This window comes from Colobus angolensis, unplaced genomic scaffold, assembly GCF_000951035.1.
Source record: "Colobus angolensis palliatus isolate OR3802 unplaced genomic scaffold, Cang.pa_1.0 Scaffold153, whole genome shotgun sequence".
NCBI classification, from domain to species: Eukaryota; Metazoa; Chordata; class Mammalia; order Primates; family Cercopithecidae; genus Colobus; species Colobus angolensis.
The window spans coordinates 5,989,136-5,990,718 of NW_012114633.1; the positions used below are offsets into that span (position 1 = coordinate 5,989,136).

Below are 1,583 nucleotides of genomic sequence, written 5' to 3' on the forward strand. Positions count from 1 at the left end.
AAAAAAAGGATGATCCTGTTGCTAAAAGAGGCTTATAACCCAATTCATATTATTTCTCTCGTTCTTTCTTCCTTCCTCTCTCTCGCTCCCTTTCTATCTCTCTGGTCATATAACTAATGGTAATATAACCTGCTTTGACCAAAGATTTTCTCTGTAAAACAAATGATTCCACAACAAAATAAATATGACTCAACTTTCCTAATGTCTATGCGAGCAAATTAAAACTTCATAGACTTATTTTTGTCAATTTAAATTTCATTACCTATCATTTAAATTAGAACTTAGAATTCATATTTGGAATGCGGTAGGACAAAGACAAGTAACATTCTAGTTTTAGAGGGAAATGATTCCGTTAGTTCAAATGTTAAGCCAAACAACCTGTCCCAGATGCCTTTTCTTCTCTACATTGGTAATAATAATGAAACTTGCGATTGGGTTGAGACAATGAAGCAAGGGAAAGAATAAGGAAAGGAAATAATTCTGGTTAATTTCACTTTTATTCCCAGGTATCTAACAAATTATTTTTATATGTAATGTAGGCTGCTTGAATTACTTTCATATTTCACATTTTTTAAATAATTGCTTTTAGTACAGATCTCCTGAACGGTAGACATAGTCACTATGAATTCTCAGGTTTGTAAGTGTGTTAGAAAGTTTTATCACAGTTTCTAAAACATTACTCTATTGAAATGAGGTGGCTTCATGGTTACAATAAATAGAAAAGATTAATTTTTAGAGAAAAGAAAAAGAAATTCAATTTTTATTAAGACTTTCTGTATAAGAATAATTTTAATCGTAATAAATACATCACTCTTGTTTGTTAAATTCAAGTTCATAGTATGACATCATAAATTGTGGCAATTGATATCCATATATTCTTTTGATTACAGATAATGCAAACAGGATTATACAGACGACATTGCAACAAGGTGAATATTTATTTGTCTGTAAATTTGGAACATTTATGTAAGGCATTTGGATATTCAACTTTTTGTTTTTTTGTTTCCTTGTTTGTTTTTTCTGGTTCTTGATTTAGTATAGATATTCAATTCTTAAGTTTCTCTGAGATTGATTTAAAAAACCCATAAAAGAGATTGATCATAAACACATATGAGAAATTGATCATGTCATTTTTGAAATGATTTATTATGTGTTTCAATGGACATAATCAAAAATTAGGAAAATATATGCATTATATTTGTCAGAGGAGGCTCCAAACACCATATTTACTCTAATTCTAATGTAGTATGATATTTAGTTTTAGTTCAATCGTAGTCCAGAGCCACACATGCTATTTTAACATCTTCCAGATAGAGATTTAGATGTTTTGAGTCTTACTTTATTTCTCTGATCTCTAATCACTTGTTAATCTCAGCATTGTGTGGCTTTAGCAAGTTTCACCAAATATTCCCTGGAATGGATGTATGTGTCTTGAGTTGTCAACAGTTATACATGCAAAAGTAGGTGGAGATATTTAAAAATAAATAACTAGCATGTATGTGTATGTTTAGTTGTGTAATTTAAATCATATTATTTATTGTTTTTAGCTAAAAATAATTTCTTTTTCACAAGCATATTAGCAC

The 1,583-nt window shown here is 29.2% G+C and overlaps 1 protein-coding gene across 4 annotated transcripts in view; it reads left to right on the forward strand.

Moving 5' to 3' along the window:
• The window catches only part of TFPI (tissue factor pathway inhibitor (lipoprotein-associated coagulation inhibitor)), a 108,258-nt gene that overhangs the window by 77,746 nt on the left and 28,929 nt on the right, over positions 1-1,583 (forward strand). For all 4 annotated transcript variants that reach the window (XM_011936484.1, XM_011936487.1, XM_011936486.1 and 1 more), the window contains exon 4: positions 891-929. In XM_011936484.1, coding sequence (XP_011791874.1) covers positions 891-929 — 39 coding nt within the window. The remainder of the gene's footprint in view (positions 1-890; positions 930-1,583) is intronic.